At 39.2% G+C, this 13876-nt stretch overlaps 5 protein-coding genes across 8 annotated transcripts; 4 read left to right on the top strand and 1 right to left on the bottom strand.

The window, feature by feature from the left end:
• Nucleotides 1–408: 408 nt before the first annotated feature.
• On the top strand, nt 409–2993 carry LOC103843218 (serine--tRNA ligase, chloroplastic/mitochondrial). 3 transcript variants are annotated; one of them, XM_009119919.3, is made up of 10 exons: nt 409–696; nt 770–918; nt 1149–1242; nt 1324–1472; nt 1558–1650; nt 1802–1981; nt 2073–2239; nt 2325–2459; nt 2522–2615; nt 2686–2993. In XM_009119919.3, exons 1-10 carry the CDS (start codon nt 480–482, stop codon nt 2959–2961), a joined length of 1554 nt encoding a protein of 517 aa, XP_009118167.1. In that variant the 5' UTR covers nt 409–479; the 3' UTR covers nt 2962–2993. The 3 variants fall into 3 exon arrangements, with proteins under 3 accessions (XP_009118167.1, XP_018510534.1, XP_033136473.1); XM_018655018.2 differs by lacking the exon at nt 409–696 and having other exon boundaries at nt 764–918; nt 1142–1242; XM_033280582.1 differs by lacking the exon at nt 409–696 and having other exon boundaries at nt 1125–1242.
• Nucleotides 2994–3148: 155 nt separating this feature from the next.
• On the bottom strand, nt 3149–5593 carry LOC103843219 (GPI mannosyltransferase 2). Its single transcript, XM_009119920.3, has 7 exons — nt 5131–5593; nt 4942–5047; nt 4767–4859; nt 4479–4674; nt 4142–4320; nt 3643–4042; nt 3149–3553 (listed from the first exon to the last, which is right to left on the bottom strand). Exons 1-7 carry the CDS (start codon nt 5468–5470, stop codon nt 3389–3391), a joined length of 1479 nt encoding a protein of 492 aa, XP_009118168.1. The 5' UTR covers nt 5471–5593; the 3' UTR covers nt 3149–3388.
• A 60-nt stretch (nt 5594–5653) lies between these two features.
• LOC103843217 (25.3 kDa vesicle transport protein) lies at nt 5654–7380 on the top strand. The gene is made up of 6 exons (XM_009119918.2): nt 5654–5822; nt 5971–6194; nt 6362–6522; nt 6608–6754; nt 6890–6966; nt 7083–7380. Exons 2-6 carry the CDS (start codon nt 6007–6009, stop codon nt 7164–7166), a joined length of 657 nt encoding a protein of 218 aa, XP_009118166.1. The 5' UTR covers nt 5654–5822; nt 5971–6006; the 3' UTR covers nt 7167–7380.
• A 497-nt stretch (nt 7381–7877) lies between these two features.
• LOC103843216 lies at nt 7878–9643 on the top strand. Its single transcript, XM_009119916.3, has 2 exons — nt 7878–8255; nt 8960–9643. Exons 1-2 carry the CDS (start codon nt 7973–7975, stop codon nt 9340–9342), a joined length of 666 nt encoding a protein of 221 aa, XP_009118164.1. The 5' UTR covers nt 7878–7972; the 3' UTR covers nt 9343–9643.
• A 1285-nt stretch (nt 9644–10928) lies between these two features.
• LOC103843215 (F-box protein At2g32560) lies at nt 10929–13865 on the top strand. Of its 2 annotated transcripts, XM_018654941.2 has the most exons (6): nt 10929–11402; nt 11507–12487; nt 12579–12658; nt 12741–12919; nt 13002–13076; nt 13540–13865. In XM_018654941.2, the coding sequence occupies exons 2-6, from the start codon at nt 11885–11887 to the stop codon at nt 13725–13727; spliced, it is 1125 nt and encodes a 374-aa protein (XP_018510457.1). In that variant the 5' UTR covers nt 10929–11402; nt 11507–11884; the 3' UTR covers nt 13728–13865. The 2 variants fall into 2 exon arrangements, with proteins under 2 accessions (XP_018510457.1, XP_009118163.1); XM_009119915.3 differs by having other exon boundaries at nt 10929–12487.
• Nucleotides 13866–13876: the final 11 nt, after the last annotated feature.

Here is a 13876-nt window from a genome sequence, read left to right as displayed (position 1 = left end):
ACCAAAAGAATTGATTCGGATCGAATTAAAGAGAATCAAACCAAAACTGAATAGTTATATGAATCAAAATTTTATACTTAAAAAGTTATACTTCAAATATTAGGTATAACTGAATATCTATAAACATAATTTATATCTAAAAATGAATTCTCTAACATTATTAAGTTTATTTTAATGTTTAAAACTTTTTTTTAATCCAAATCATCTGAGCAACCGATATTATTACTCAAATCATCCGAAATTTTATATGAACCAAATCTAATTATGTTGGTCACTCTTGGTTTTTAGTTTTATTATCTGAACCGAACCAATCCTAACATTAATAACCCAAACCGAACTGAATAGCTGAACGCAAAACTAAAACCACTAACCAATTTTTCTGTGTTAAAACGACAACGTTTCGGTATCACTACGCAAAGAGCAGAGCAGATGATAAACTTAACAAGCCGTCGTGTCTTTTTTTTCTCTCAGCTCCGGCGATGGGTTTACACACACTGAGACTCGCCACCGTCCCTTTGACCTTCTCCACATTCACCTCTCGCCTCTTCCTCAAACCAATCCCTCCCAATACTCTCCAAACACTTGGTCAATTCTCCCGCCATGTTCACCCGCGTAAGCCTTTCCTCGTCAGAGCCTTCTCCGCTTCCCCCGCCGCTGTACAAGAGATTCCACCCACGCAAGCTTCGGATTCCTCTGGTATTATCCATGTTTCGATCTCTCTTACCTCGTCAAATCATTTGACTAATTCGTTACTGGTTGCGAGTTTTAGCTGCGAGGCCTCAGTGGAAGGCCTCCATTGACTTCAAGTGGATAAGGGATAACAAGGAAGCGGTTGAAATCAATATCAAGAATAGAAACTCGAATGCTGATTTGGGAGGTGTGATCGAGCTTTACGAGAACATGGTCAATCTCCAGAAGGTTACTCTCCTGTTACCAATTAAGCTCAATTTCAAAGTTTGGGAACTTTAAGTTATGGAAAGATGTAAAGTCAGCTACTTTGAATAGGAGGAGATGCAAAAGATTGTGTCTTTGTTAGTTTCTGGATAGTGTTTAGTCATCGAGTGTTTTGGTGGCATTGGTTTAGGAATTGAATTCAAACGTTTATCTTTCTTCTCTCGGTTCAGCTAATCAACGCTTGCAGATAGCAGGAAGTTGAGGGGATTCGTGAGGAAAGGAACAACGTTGCCAAGAAGATGAAAGGGAAGCTTGAACCTTCAGAACGTGAAAGACTCGTTGAAGAAGGTAATATGAGAGGAATTTCATTTTCTTTGCTTGGTCTGTGTTTTTTTGTTGAAGATTAAAAAGAGTTTTTTTTTACTTCAGGTAAAAGTCTTAAGGAGAGTCTTGTAACTCTGGAAGAAGACCTCGTGAAGCTTCAAGATGAGCTCCAACAAGTGGCACGGTCTATACCAAATATGACTCACCCTGATGTTCCTGTTGGTGGAGAGGATTCATCGGCTATTAGAAAGGAGGTAGTTTAGTTTGGTCATAACTCCTTGAGCTGTTTAATTTTCCTGTGAAGCGCCTTCCTAATTACATTCATAATGTTCTTTGTAGGTTGGTAGTCCACGTGAGTTTAGTTTTCCAATCAAGGATCATCTTCAGCTTGGGAAGGATCTTGATCTCATTGATTTTGACTCTGCTTCAGAGGTATACTCTTTGTCTATGCAAAGGTATCATGTTTGGCTTTAGATGATGAGCAACGGATTTTTCAATATGTGCAATTATATTTAGGTTTAAGTATATTTAATAAAAAAAGATGACTTGAAGTAACTTCCTTCTTGCTTTTACATTCTTCTAGGTAAGTGGTTCGAAGTTTTTCTATTTGAAGAATGAGGCAGTGTTATTGGAGATGGCCCTCCTAAACTGGACGTTATCAGAAGTCATGAAGAAGGGCTTCACGCCCCTAACGACCCCTGAGATCGTGAGATCTTCTATTGTTGAGAAATGCGGTTTCCAACCTCGTGGAGATAATACTCAGGTTCCTGCAATTCTTATCTGTTTGCTCTTACTGATAAGCCAAAACGATTTTTTCGTCTGTTGCCAATTGTGTTTTATCTTTTCCTGGATAGGTTTATTCTATAGATGGAACTGACCAATGTCTCATTGGCACGGCTGAAATCCCCGTAGGAGGAATCCACATGGATTCTATTCTTCTTGAATCAGCACTACCTTTGAAATATATAGCATTCTCTCATTGCTTCCGAACCGAAGCTGGTGCAGCTGGCGCCGCTACAAAGTAAGTTAGCTTCTGCCTGTTCTTGGCCTCTTCAGTAGACGCATAGGTGTACTGAAAAACCTTACGTTCTTGATTTTTTTTGCAGAGGTCTTTACCGAGTCCATCAATTCAGCAAAGCAGAAATGTTTGTCCTGTGCCGACCTGAAGATAGTGAAACATTCCATGACGAACTCATTCAGATCGAAGAAGATCTGTTCACTTCTTTAGGATTACACTTCAAGTAAGTAACTGAATTTGAATCCAGAGTTTTTGTCTTCGAGAGATCTAACTTTGTCTTTGCAGAACATTGGACATGGCCACAGCAGATTTAGGCGCTCCAGCTTACCGCAAGTTTGACATTGAAGCATGGATGCCCGGTTTAGGAAGATATGGCGAGGTAGATATTACAAAACCCTTAACCAAAGCTTAGTTCTTCTATGAACTTACTGTTTTAACTTGTGAACTAGATATCAAGCGCATCAAACTGCACGGATTACCAAAGCCGGAGATTGGGAATCCGTTACCGCCCTTCTGAACCGGTTCAGACTGGTTCCAAGAAAGGCAAAGCGAGTCTTCCGGCTACTAAGTTTGTACACACTCTAAACGCTACAGCTTGTGCTGTCCCAAGGATGATGGTGTGTTTGCTGGAGAATTACCAGCAAGACGATGGATCCGTGGTGATCCCTGAGCCCCTCAGGCCTTTCATGGGAGGCATTGAGATCATTAAACCCAAGCTTAGATAAGTTTGAAGGTTAGCTCTAAGCTGAGTCTTGTTGTAACTCATGATTTGAGGTCTGTTTCATACATTATACAGTTCACATGAGGTGAGTTTTGTTGTGTTCTTTTCTTCAATAGTATAATGGAAAGGGAGTTTCCTTTTCTTTTCACTTATTTGTATATACTAAACTTCATTTTCATAATATCTGAGGATATTGCTTCAAACCAAACATTATCTTCATTTCATAATACAAAATCTTTTACAAAAGTCACAAACAAGATATCAATGTCTTGCCAAATGAGATCACATTGAGCAAATAGCAGAGCAGAACCTAATACAAAACCTGCTGGTTCTCTGGACTAACGACAAGTAGCCGTTAATTTTGCTGTTAGGAAAGGTAAACCAACGTCTTGATACTCTAATGAAACAACAAAGATGCTGAAGCTTTTGAATCAAGTGAATGGATAAAAGTTCGAGAAGAGAAGAGTGCCAAGGAGGATATAGGCTGCACAATATGACCATATCAAGTATCCCCATTTCCTATGTCTAGGAGATGCAATCAAATGTGATGCAAACCAGTAAAGAGAAGGGCTCGCTGACAAGAACCGTGTTGCAACCTGCAATTATCACAACACACACACATGAGGACAGTGAACACATATCCCACTAAAATATTTTTGTCATCTTAGCTTCTGGGGATTGTAACCTGAACATGCATGATGAAGAACGCTGTGGCTGTCATTAAACCCAAGTGGACGACAAATGGAAAAACATCAGCTGAAAAGTATCCTGTTGTCTCTGGCGAGTTGGATTTCGCAGCTGCATTGATGACAGTCACGTCCTTTCTCCTCGGCTTTCGCTGCCTAATGTCACGGTTATCATTTGATGAAGTTATAACATCTGGTTCAAGTGCATCCTTTAGAGAATAAAGCCTTGCAGAAGATCTCTTTTCTTTCTCGGTAGCTTGAAAGCCCAGCGAAATGAAGAGCTCATGCCTAGTCTTCATGTAACTTACAATTGAACACACAGCTAGAGACAGAATTGGGGAAGCGAGCAGAAAGTTTGGGAGTTGCTTAAACCGAAAGTATCTAAGGAACCCTACACCCCTGTCACAGTTCATGTCATTAAGAAAGTTAAGGCTCATAATCAAATACATGAACGAAAACTTGCAAGAACAAGAAAAAAGGTTATTTGTTCAAACTTACCAGTAATGACTTTGAATGAAGTTGTACAGCAAAGGTACCTTTGCTTTGCACCAAGGTCTCAATTCTTCGAGCTTATGTCCATGACATATGTTATAGTATCCGTATGCTTGAAATGCGACAAAAGGAAGACAAATGCAAATGCACCGAAGTAATCCAGTAACTAAAACCTGCACACACAACTGGGAAAGGAAACAAATCACTATAGTACACCAAAATAAAGAGCTAGGATGTATCATTAAGAGATTACATGGACCAATAAGCAGCTGCGATTTGAGAGATACTAATTCTAGAGACCATAACTTCTGAAAATTGAATGAAATATGTATAACTCACTCACACAAACGCGCCTTTTCAGATATAAAGCTTCATATGCTCGATGCATAGTCTGGAAACAGATATAACCAGCATTGAGAATCCCATTGGACCTTGCACAACCAGAGAGTGCAAACCAGAGAACTGCTACATTGCTGGCGCCAGATAACAAGTGATACAATCCTCCAATTGAGAAAAGAGCATATAGACTTTCTGAATATCTGAGATTCACATGGAAGTAATTCAACCTCCAGTTAGTTACCGTGTAAATAAAGATTGAACATTTTAAGAGATCATTGCTTGTATACATTACACTGATGAATAGAATATGGACGCTGGATTGAAACAGAACATAACTGAAGCCCTGAATGATGCTTCAGCGTCCTTCAAGACAATAACTGAAACCCTGTCAGCAAAGACTGATGTAAGACACTTGTAGTGGTAAAAAGACTCAGACTTTGACTTATTACCAGAGCCAAAGATGTTACCTGAACAGATAGATAGCAGCAAACACGAAGGCCAAGTTGCTGACGACGTAACCAGACAACACCATTACACCTCGAAGACCAATCAATGGAACCAAAGGCGCAAAAACTGAATCAAAGGACACATCTTTCTCATCAGTGAGAACTCGAAGAGTTCCAAAGAGACCAATCAGAAACTAAGGAAACTGTTACCTGTGCGAGAGAGAAGAGAGATGAAGAAGGGAAGAAGAGGCAAGAAGGCGTAAGTCTGCTCATACTCATACCCACACTGACTGATCCTAACGAAATACACGCTGTCCCAAACGACGCCGTTTTCAAGAGTCTTCGAGACCGCATTGAGTGGAGGAGACTCTTCGGTGACTTCTTCGTGATGCAGGCAAGGCGGGTTGAGCGCGGCGGATGTATCGTACGGTTGGAGGAAGCTCCGCCACGAAATGGTTAAGAAGAGAACGAGGAGTCGCGAGAAGACGGCGTATTTGATCAAGACGAGTTCTTTCCTGGATTTCGAGTTTGGTTCCATGGCTTTCGCCATTGATTACGTGATCGTCTTCGAGGAGAGAAAGCTCAACGGAGAAGACGAAACGAATTTGATTTAAGTTTCAAACCCTCTAAATCAAAGAGAGGTTTTCGGTTTGCTCATGAACCGACCGGTTTAGCGTTATCAAACGCGCCATGTCATCAAGACATGTCAGCAAGACGCGTCAGAAGCCCAATCACGTGAGGCCAGAGCGTTGACGAGTCATCATAAATAACATTTCGACCAACAGAAACTAAAAAAAAAAAACTATTAAAAATAATAATTCACTCCCTTGGATCATCGTCCATCTCCTGGCTCTCTCATCAGATCCTTGAATCGAGAAGAACCGTTTGAATACTCGGATCAGGTTAGTTCAAAATTTTGAACTTTAATTTTTTTTCTGGTGCAAGGGGAGGGATTAGCTTATTTGGAATCGAAATTGTTTGAATTCTGAAATGGATCTTTGATTTATTTCGAATTGGTAAATTCGAAATTGATAATATTATAATTTGCAGTGAGTTTGTTATTGGAGAGGAAGGGATAAGGCGGAGATGGTGAAAATGACATTGATAGCTCGTGTTACTGACGGTTTGCCTCTAGCAGAGGGACTCGACGATGGTCGTGACTTACCAGATTCCGACATGTATAAGCAACAGGTCAAGTCTCTGTTCAAAAATCTCTCCAGAGGTCATAACGAAGCCTCGAGAATGTCCGTTGAAACTGGCCCCTATGTTTTCCAGTATCCTCTTAACATCTCCTATTGATTGGTAGATTTTATGTTAGATGTTTGATTAAGAGTTGCATCTGTCTGTATGTGATTGTTTGACATGTCGTGACTACTTTTCTCATGTGTGATTATTTTGAGCCACATATCCATATGCTTATTCCTTGATCAGAGAAATTTAGTTACATCATAGAAGGACGCGTTTGCTACTTGACAATGTGTGACCGTTCTTACCCGAAGAAACTCGCGTTTCAGTACCTGGAAGATCTCAAGAATGAGTTTGAACGTGTGAACGGGCCTAACATTGAGACAGCTGCTAGACCTTATGCCTTTATTAAATTTGGTATGTGCAGTCTAGATTATCCTCTGTGTTCATTCAGTGTGATGGAAACATAGCTTTATGGGTTTCTCACTCTTATATTTTGTAGATACCTTCATACAGAAAACCAAGAAACTGTACCAAGACACTCGTACGCAACGAAATATCGCTAAGCTGAATGATGAACTCTATGAGGTCCATCAGATAATGACGCGGAATGTGCAGGAAGTCCTAGGTGTTGGTGAAAAGCTGGACCGTAAGCCCCTATCTACTCTTTCTCCCATGATCAGTTCATCACATTTTTGAATCAGGAGGATAGTAGGTGTGCACATTTGTTATAACCAGCAACGCAATATGCTCATCCTCTTCTTGTTTTTTTTTTTAATTGCAGAGGTGAGCGAGATGTCAAGTAGGCTAACTTCCGAATCTCGTATATATGCTGATAAGGCTAAAGATTTGAACCGTCAGGTGAGTTTGATTGTATATTCCATATATTATACAATGCAACACTGGTCACAGGTTTAGTTTGTACCTCAAGGTTTTGGTTGCATATCGTTTTGAAACATTTTGATTTGGTGAACCAGGCTTTGATCCGGAAATGGGCACCAGTTGCGATCGTTTTGGGTGTCGTTTTCCTTCTTTTTTGGGTCAAGAACAAGCTATGGTAAATGAAAGGAGGAACCTAAGGCTATTTTCGTTATTTAGCAGACTTGGCCGGCGCACATCTCCTGATTCCGGCACCCAAAATATCTTCTTTCTTTAAAGAGAAACTTCGACACATTTTGTACTTCTATAGTATTTAAACTGTTATAAGACTGCTCATATTATCATCATCCGTTATACTCTTTAAACCTTGATTCTCATTTTCTCAGTTGTCCTTCATCGGTGAAAATAACCTTAGCATCTCATTCTCATTTTCTCTGAAAGGCTTTTAGTGAAAGCTCTGCAAGAAGGTTCTTGAAAACCGAAACAGGCAACCAAATGTTCTAGTATTGTAAGGACTGCGACAAGTCATATGCAGCAGAGAGATTTCCATTTCTTCTATAATGAATGACATTTCCAGGTTTTGATTTGTAAGGGACGTGCTTGGCCTACAGTGACAAATATACAAATAACTGAGCCATTCGGTAAACCATTTCAAACTTTAGTGACTAAAACGATAAATAAGCAAAAGTTCAAAAGCAAAGGTAGAAGATGACAGACCTGCCGACTTCAACTTTCCTTCATCGTCAGGTTTTGATTTTTTCAAGAGAATTGTTCTGGCTAAAATAGCAAATGTATAAGTTAATCGAGCTATTTTATAAAACATTTAAAACCATAGGGACTAAAAGGATAAATCTACAAAAATTCAAAAGCAAGGTAGTAGAGTAGATGTCATACCTGCCTATTTCCTCCTCCTCAAGGACTTGAACTTTCCTTCTTCGTATTTGCCGACGGCAAGGAAAGTTCTCGAGATCACATCCCCTCATCCACGATGCAGCATCTACTCTTCGCGGTTGTACTCGCCGAGGTCGCGGTGATACTCGCGCTCTCTTTCAAAACGCCGATTCGGAAGCTCCTGATCATGAGCCTGGATCGCGCCAAGCGCGGACGTGGGCCCGTGGTGGTACAGACGGTTTCCGCGACGGTGTGCGTGGTTCTGGTGGCGAGCGTGTACGGTATGATGAAGATCCAGAAGCGCTGGGTCGAGGAGGGTGCAATGAACCCGACGGATGAGGTCATCATGTCTAAGCATCTCCTTGAATCGACTCTCATGGGTAAAAGCTCGTTCGCTTCTGTTGGTTAGATCCGGTTTTGGAAAATGGTTGTTAGTATTGTTAAACCGGAAATTAGTAGTGGAGAGAATTCGAGATCCGGTTTAAGGAAACTATGTTGTGGAGGCTGAGATCTTGTGAGTGGTTGTGGTTACTGTGATGGTTTAGCTCTTGATTTTCTAATTTAACACTGGTTTAACTCCTCTGATTCAATCAAATTGGAATGTGGAGCGATCCAGTCTCAGTTCTAGCCTTTCTGCTTTGGTAAACCTTAGTTGCTACTTGCTAGTGTGATTGCTTAGCTCTTTATCAACTTACTACATCACTGTGCTGGATCTTAGTCATGTGTGGTGCTTAGAGTAGAAAGACTGATGATTTAGCTCTTAAATTTCCAATTTTGTCACCGAGTTTCCTCCTCTGATTCTATCTAATTGGGATGCGGAGAGATCCGTATAGTTCCATAATGGTTTGTTATTTGAAATCAGCTTCTCCAGTCTTAGTTCAAGCCTTAGACCTGCGTCTTCTGCTTTGTTAAACCTTAGTTGCTACTTTCTAGTGTAATTCCACGTCTGCATCAACTTACTACAGTTAAATTGGCTTATGCAAGTATCCATTTGAAAATAGGCTTTCAAAGTTTCAGTTTGATTTCTTTTGTGGTGCATTGGTAAAGGTAAAGCCTTAGTTGTGTGTTGTGTGTATTCGTCCAGGTGGGTTTCTTTTCCTTGGGCTGATGATAGACAGGCTGCACCACTACATGAGAGAGCTACGCATGAGAAGGAAGACCATGGAAGCTATAAAGAAGGAAGGATCGGTTCTGGAAGGCGAGAAAGCCAGAGCTTCAGACGAAGTCAAAAGCTTGAAACAAGAGATCACGGCGCTTCAGGAAAGACAAAAGCAGCTGGCTGCTGAGATCGAGGCAAAGTCTAAAGAAATCCGTACTGAAGAAACAAGTGGGATCGCTCTACAGAAGCAATCTGAAGGGTTCCTGATCGAGTTTAACCGGTTGTCTGAGGAAAACCAGGATCTTCGAAACCAATTGCACACTGTGGATTCAAGAATCTCGCGTTCAAGCATCAAGAAGAATACTTGAGCCGTCTCTACTCCAACATTTTTATGGTTTGAACTTGTTTGTGATATGATGCTTGGAGTTTGTTAATAGGGGTGATTGCTACTTGGTAATTGAATCTTGTGTTAACATATGGAAGATGATGGGAGTAAAATCAGAGGGAATACAAAAACACAAGGACAGGTTTGTTTCTTTTTGAGTGTTGTTAGCTGAAGTTGAAATGATCAAATGATCTTATCTCATACTTGTTTCCCTCCATATACATATAACAGTAGCTGCAAGAGTAACTCAAAATCATCTCCATGGCAAGAGTTTGCACACACAAGATATGATTTGTTAAACAGCTTTTTATTATCTACTATTAGCCTAATTACTCTCATTAAAAAGTCATAGGTTATTGTTTTGTATTTTAATGAATTTCAAAATTCAATTTAAATTAAATGTTATTCGGTCCATAATTTTAAAATTTATGTTAAATTATATATATTTTAATTATATACAGTTTATAATCTTAACTCAAATCATTTGTTATTTAATTATATATATATCTATATATATAAAAATATGTCCGTCTCTCTCCTGTGATGCCACGTCATCAAGTCGTGCGTTATGGGAGTGACACATGTCCCATTTTATATATGGGGCCAAAATAAAATAAAAGGCTGTCAGGGGTAATTGAACCCATCACCTCCAGCATTGGTAATTTCTCTTAGAACCACTAGGCTAAAGTCACTTTTTATAAATATGTGGCCGCGAAAATACTTATTATCGTGTCGGCTGGAAGCCCATGCTTCTTCTGCTTGTGGCCAGGGCCGGCACTGAACTGACATCAAGACGAAGATCGTGAAGTTAAAAACTTTGCTCCAAACAGTTTTGCAATGTTTCCAACCTTTATAACTTGGTGCATATAATATATATCAAAATACATTTGTTGTATACGCTTTTATTAGTTTTGCTTTTAAAAGAAGGTATTTGCAGTTATAAATGTTTTGTGCCAGTGAAGTAATGGTTGAAAAACCTCTATACATATGTCATTTTAAAATAACACCCAACTTCTATATATAGTCAATACATATGTCCATGTTATATTCTAGACTAAATATTTTCTCTTTTAAAAATATAGAAAACAGTTTTTTTAGTCTACAAGCAAATGTTGTAGAGCAAGTATGCATTATACAAAATAATATATATTTAAAATCCATAAGCAAAAACATAAAAGTTCATATAGGCCTCTTTCTGACACATGCACACTCCACTATGAATAAGAATTAAGAAAAAAAACAGTATTGTCATCAAACTTTATCACAAATCCACATTTGTACATCTATAATTATGAGTTGGACAATTAGTTAATTTGATTCAATACCAAAGCAAGAATAATCGAAAAACAACTATACCACCGCATACTAATAAGTAACACATAACAGATAACCAAATTCTTGAATCTTAAAACAAATTTCAACTCGAGCATTTAGTGAATATCAAATTAACTAATATTCCGCCCGTAGGGCGGGCCGACCCTAGTATATATATATATATATATATATATATATATATATATATATATATTATAGTAAATTTTGAAAATTTTATGTGTTAAGTGGAATGAAGATGATTGGATACATTACAAGCATCTAGACCGGGTATACAAACTTATGACTCTTTCTGCTACCATTTTCTAATCTCAAGGGACGATGTTGTTCCTTTTCCCCCATTCTTTGTGTGTTGTTGTGTAAAGATGTTTACAGGCTGTGGTACCACAGGGAATGGAAATTGGATTGCTCTCTCTATTTATCTATTTCTTTGGTATTGCTGACAAAAAGGGTAAATTAGCAGTAGCCTCTCATCTTTATCACAATCCAAGTTTTTGCTATTTTGCATGAGAGATTAGATAAGAAAATAGATGATTTTTAAAAATGGGGTTTTATAAGAGGGGAAGAGTTTATTGTTTGCATATTTTGTTGGTCTGTCTGGTATCTTGGGCTGTTGGGAGGAGGAAGAAGAAAGAAATCTGTTTCTTCTGAAGAAGGTGGAGGTGCCAAAACTCTTCAGGCTCCTCTTCTCCTTCTTCATCCTCCTTATTGGTTTGTTTATGTTTTTAGAACAATTAATAATAAATTATAGGTTTTCTTTAAAAAAATTTGTTTATGATTTTGGGTTCATTGAATCTTTTGCTTTTGGTGTTCAGATCCGATTCTCTCTCTCTTCTACCACTGCCCTTGGAAATCCCAATGACACCAAGTAGACCTTTTTCTTTAAAAAATATTTTATAAATTAATAAATAACACCCTTCGGCGTAATTGGCACATTCTTTACGCATTATCTCGGTTTTGTCTGCAAAAGTTTGGATTTTTGTAAAGCCTTTTCTTTCCTGTCATCTGGGTTTTTGTGGGGTCCAAACCTCTCATCAGCTTCAAGTTCCCAAAAAAAAGAAAATTGTTTATTATTTTTCATAAGTTGGTTAGGTAATCTCTCAATTCCTATTGGTCATCTACCTATCCCCTCCTTCCATTTATACTCTCACAAACAGCCACAACAGATCAAAAAGACAAAACACACCAAAATAATGCTTCTCTACTTTCTCATCTCTTGTCTTTCTTTCTTTTTCTTGTCCAAATCTTTCTCCCTCCCTCCATGGGCATCTGAGACCAAAACCTTGCTCTCTTTCCACCTCTCCAAGAACCTCCTCTTCACCAACACTCTCCATCCAACCACCAAACCTGATCCACCCTCTCCCGCGCTAGACCAGATGACAATCCTCGACCTCCCTGACCTGGCTCTCGACCGCATTCTCGACCTCCTTCCACCCTCTGGACTCTCTAGTATGGCTATGGTTTGCAGCTCCTTTAGGGAGAGGTGCGTGAATGATCATCTGTGGGAGAAACACTTGGTGAACAAATGGGGCAAGGTCCTTGGCCCTGCTGCTCATAGAGAGTGGAAACGCTATCTCTCTTCTTCCTCGAGTCACCTTGATTCTTCTCCTCGTCACCAAACTAGTCATCATCCTCTTGGGTTTGACACAATCATCTCTTGTCTTCGATCTATTTCCTCTGTTTTGAGAGATGGTGATAGACAGAGGAAGGCTCTGCCAGTTGATTCCACTATGAGCTTCTATATCTCCCTTGAGACTGGTCGGTTTTGGTTCCCAGCTCAAGTTTATAACCGTGAGGTAATAAAATAGTTACTCTATTTGAGTTGGTTTCTAAGTTTTTTTTTATGGATGTGATCATTAAAGTGGTGTCGTTTTGGTGCAAGAGCAGAATGGGCATGTTGGATTCATGTTGTCATGCTATGATGCGGAGCTCAGCTATGACACTATCACTGATACTTTTCAAGCCAGGTAAAATAATAAAATATATATGATGATCACATTTGACCACAAGTTATTCATATAACGTAAACTTCTGTTTGGGGATTTTTAGGTATCCACCACATGGCAGAAGAGCAGTTGGGGTTGAAAAGGGAGTGACATGGGAGAGGCTAAGAGCAGCTCCCCTTGAGGCGTCTCCTCATCATCTTCATGTGTCAGAGTCTCTAAACCAGTTGAAACCTGGAGATCACATCGAGATTCAGTGGAGAAGGAACAAAGAGTTCCCTTATGGTAAAATCTTTTGATGACTCTTTGGTTTTGAACATACTCTTGATTCTCAAACAAAGCTTGTGGTGATGATTTGTTGTGTTAGGATGGTGGTATGGTATCGTTGGCCATTTGGAATCTTGTGATGGGGATCTCAACCATTGTCATTGCCATCTTAGTGGTGAGTTCTTCTTCTTCTCAGCTTCATGTTCTGTTTTTACTCATCTCCTCCATTAAGTTCCTAAACTTAGTTGAAAAGTGTGAAAATTGAAGAGACCTAATTCGAGCATTGGTCCCAAAAAAGACAAATGATGATAATGATGGCGATATGTGTTGTTTTTCTTATACATTTTGATAAATGTGCGTATTCAACTGATGTTGAAAGCTCTACTTATGTCCTCATCATTGGAATCTACATTACCAAAACTCAGTCACTCAAAATCTTTTCTTTGGTTGGCACGTTGCATCACCACAGAAAGTAAAAATCAATTATAAAAGGATCAGATGGGTTTTGTTTACTTGCATCTTAATCATGCCTAATCCCCTAATCATATGGCTAAACCTTGTTTATTAAGGTTGTGAAAAAAGATTATTATTGAATTGATATGTTGTGCTAAATGGTCAAGTATTGATGAAAAAAACAGAGACGGTGGTGTTGGAATTCAACCAGTACACAGTGGGATCAAGGTGGAGAAGAACGATGATCAACAAGAGTGATCATAGAGAGGAAGGTAACGAGGAAGACGGTTTCTACGGAGGAATCCGAAAGCTAAGTTGTAAAGAAGAGATTGCAATGTGGACACGCCTCTGGCCATCCTCCAACTTGGAGTAGCATGAAGAAGAAGAACAACATCATTGCGACACAACCATTGCACGGAGTAGTAGGATGTCAATTTTAGATGTGCATACTATTGTATCCAATGTATGATTGACAGTTGATTATATTTATTCGAAAATAGTCGATTTTTCTAGTGTTTGCGG

Source organism: Brassica rapa, chromosome A09 (genome assembly GCF_000309985.2).
Source record: "Brassica rapa cultivar Chiifu-401-42 chromosome A09, CAAS_Brap_v3.01, whole genome shotgun sequence".
NCBI classification, from domain to species: Eukaryota; Viridiplantae; Streptophyta; class Magnoliopsida; order Brassicales; family Brassicaceae; genus Brassica; species Brassica rapa.
Note: the sequence above shows the minus strand (reverse complement) of the source record. Positions and strands in the feature narration are given on the sequence as shown.